Source organism: Aplysia californica, unplaced genomic scaffold (assembly GCF_000002075.1).
Source record: "Aplysia californica isolate F4 #8 unplaced genomic scaffold, AplCal3.0 scaffold00504, whole genome shotgun sequence".
In the NCBI taxonomy this organism is placed as follows: domain Eukaryota; kingdom Metazoa; phylum Mollusca; class Gastropoda; order Aplysiida; family Aplysiidae; genus Aplysia; species Aplysia californica.
Genome location: NW_004797774.1, coordinates 573,216 through 575,103, shown reverse-complemented (window position 1 = coordinate 575,103; position 1,888 = coordinate 573,216). Strand labels below are relative to the sequence as shown.

The following is a 1,888-nucleotide window of genomic DNA, read 5'->3' as shown; positions in this document are numbered from 1 at the left end:
CACATACATACACACACACGAACACACGCACACACACACACACACACACACACACACACACACGCACACACACACACATTTATAGCATCTTCATCCTTGCCATGACATCTTTTGTGGCATTCGAAAAAACTTTTGATGTCACTACAACATTTCTGTTCTCTTTTTATTAGTGTAAATTTCAGACCGACAGACAGACAGACAGAAACACGGACAGACTGACAGACAGACAGACACGCTGGCTAGCAGACAGACAGACATGGGTCAGGACAGATTAGTTTACTTACCAAAGACGGAAAAGGAGAATGCAGTCAGACAGATAGACAGACGGACACCCAAGAACAGATGCTATCAAAGACCTCAGTTTTAACCAGCCTATCAGAGTCTTTTGGATTGAGGATCCACCCCGGAAAGTCAAAGCGTTAAGGATAGATGCACAACGAAAGGAGCATGACACAATAGAAAGAAATTCAGTAGGAGACAACGAATGCTTCCGCTCTCTCGGGAGTATAATTGACAGAGAGGGCGGAGTTCTGAAATAAAATCCCGCATCGGAAATGAGCAGGCTGCTTTCATATCTTTGAATAGGGTTTGGAGGACCAAGGATATCTCACTTCGAAAAGAAGCTGAGGATTTTCAACTCAAATGTGAAATCAGCATTTCTGTATGGGTGTGAGACGTGGAATGCACCTTAGACTTGCAAGAAGAGGGTCCAGATTTTCCTGAACAAGTGTCCAAGGAAGCTACTGGGGATCAGATGGACCAATAGGGTCGCCAACGAGGAAGTGTTCAGGAGAACAAGACAGAGACCCGTCAGAGATGAGGTGGGAAGAGGGCGGTGGCGATGGACTGGACATACTCTTAGGAAGTCAGGCAGCTGCATTATAAGAAAATACCATCCCGAAAACAAAACTGATCAATGATCAATAAAATAAACAGCAGCAACAACAACAGCAAAACAAAACCAAAACAAAGCAAAGGAAATCAAAGCAAAACCAAAAAACAAAAAACAGATTGCAACAAAACAAAACAAAAACAGACTCAATAAAGCAACATGTCCAACAATCTGGAATCTGGGAAGTTTATGGTTTATTTCTGTGACAAGTTTCAAGACCGCAGCTTGTACCAATGAATCAGTCCCTCATTTAGCTCTTCTTAAAGTCAGTCATGATTTTTTTCTTTTCTTTTATTAGCCACGAGGCAAGTCAATGTCTCAGCTCCTCACACACAGCTGTCTTTGTGCTCCCTGAATTACAGAAAAGACAAGGACAATTTCATAATAATATATATATATCAATACAGAATGGTTTAGTCAAGAAGTCAGGATAAAGAGTTTTTGTAAAACCAAAATATACCAACACACCAAAGTATTCATTGCCGTTTTCATTCAATCCGTTAATGTGTGTGACACTAAACGCCTTTTTCTACATTTTCACAGGTACTACACTGTCAGGCATGTTTCTTCTAATGGCAATAATAATAATAATAAACAGTTGATTGTCTTTTCCAAATATATATAATTTACTGTTCTCTTTGTCTCTGCCACTCCCCTCTCTTTTTCATTTGCTCTCTCTTTCTCTTTCTCTCTCTCATTCTCTTTGTCATTCAATCTCACTCACTCACGCACTCACACACTCACTCACTCACTCACTCACTCACTCACTCACTCATTCACTCACTCACTCACTCACTCACTGACTCACTCACTCACTCACTCACTCATTCATTCACTCTTTCTCTAGCTCTCTGTATCTCTCTCTCTCTATCTATCTATCTATCTATCTATCTATCTATCTATCTATCTATCTATCTATCTATCTATCTACTTATCTATCTATCTATCTATCTATCTGTATCTCGATCATTACTCCCTCCGTCTCTCTCCCTCTAT

The 1,888-nt window shown here is 40.3% G+C and overlaps 1 protein-coding gene across 1 annotated transcript in view; it reads right to left on the bottom strand.

Moving 5' to 3' along the window:
* Positions 1-1,065: 1,065 nt before the first annotated feature.
* Positions 1,066-1,888, bottom strand: part of LOC106012792 — a 5,677-nt gene continuing 4,854 nt past the window's right edge. The window contains exon 4 of the mRNA XM_013086782.2: positions 1,066-1,243. Within this exon, the coding sequence (XP_012942236.1) occupies positions 1,203-1,243 (41 nt within the window). The 3' untranslated portion in view covers positions 1,066-1,202. The remainder of the gene's footprint in view (positions 1,244-1,888) is intronic.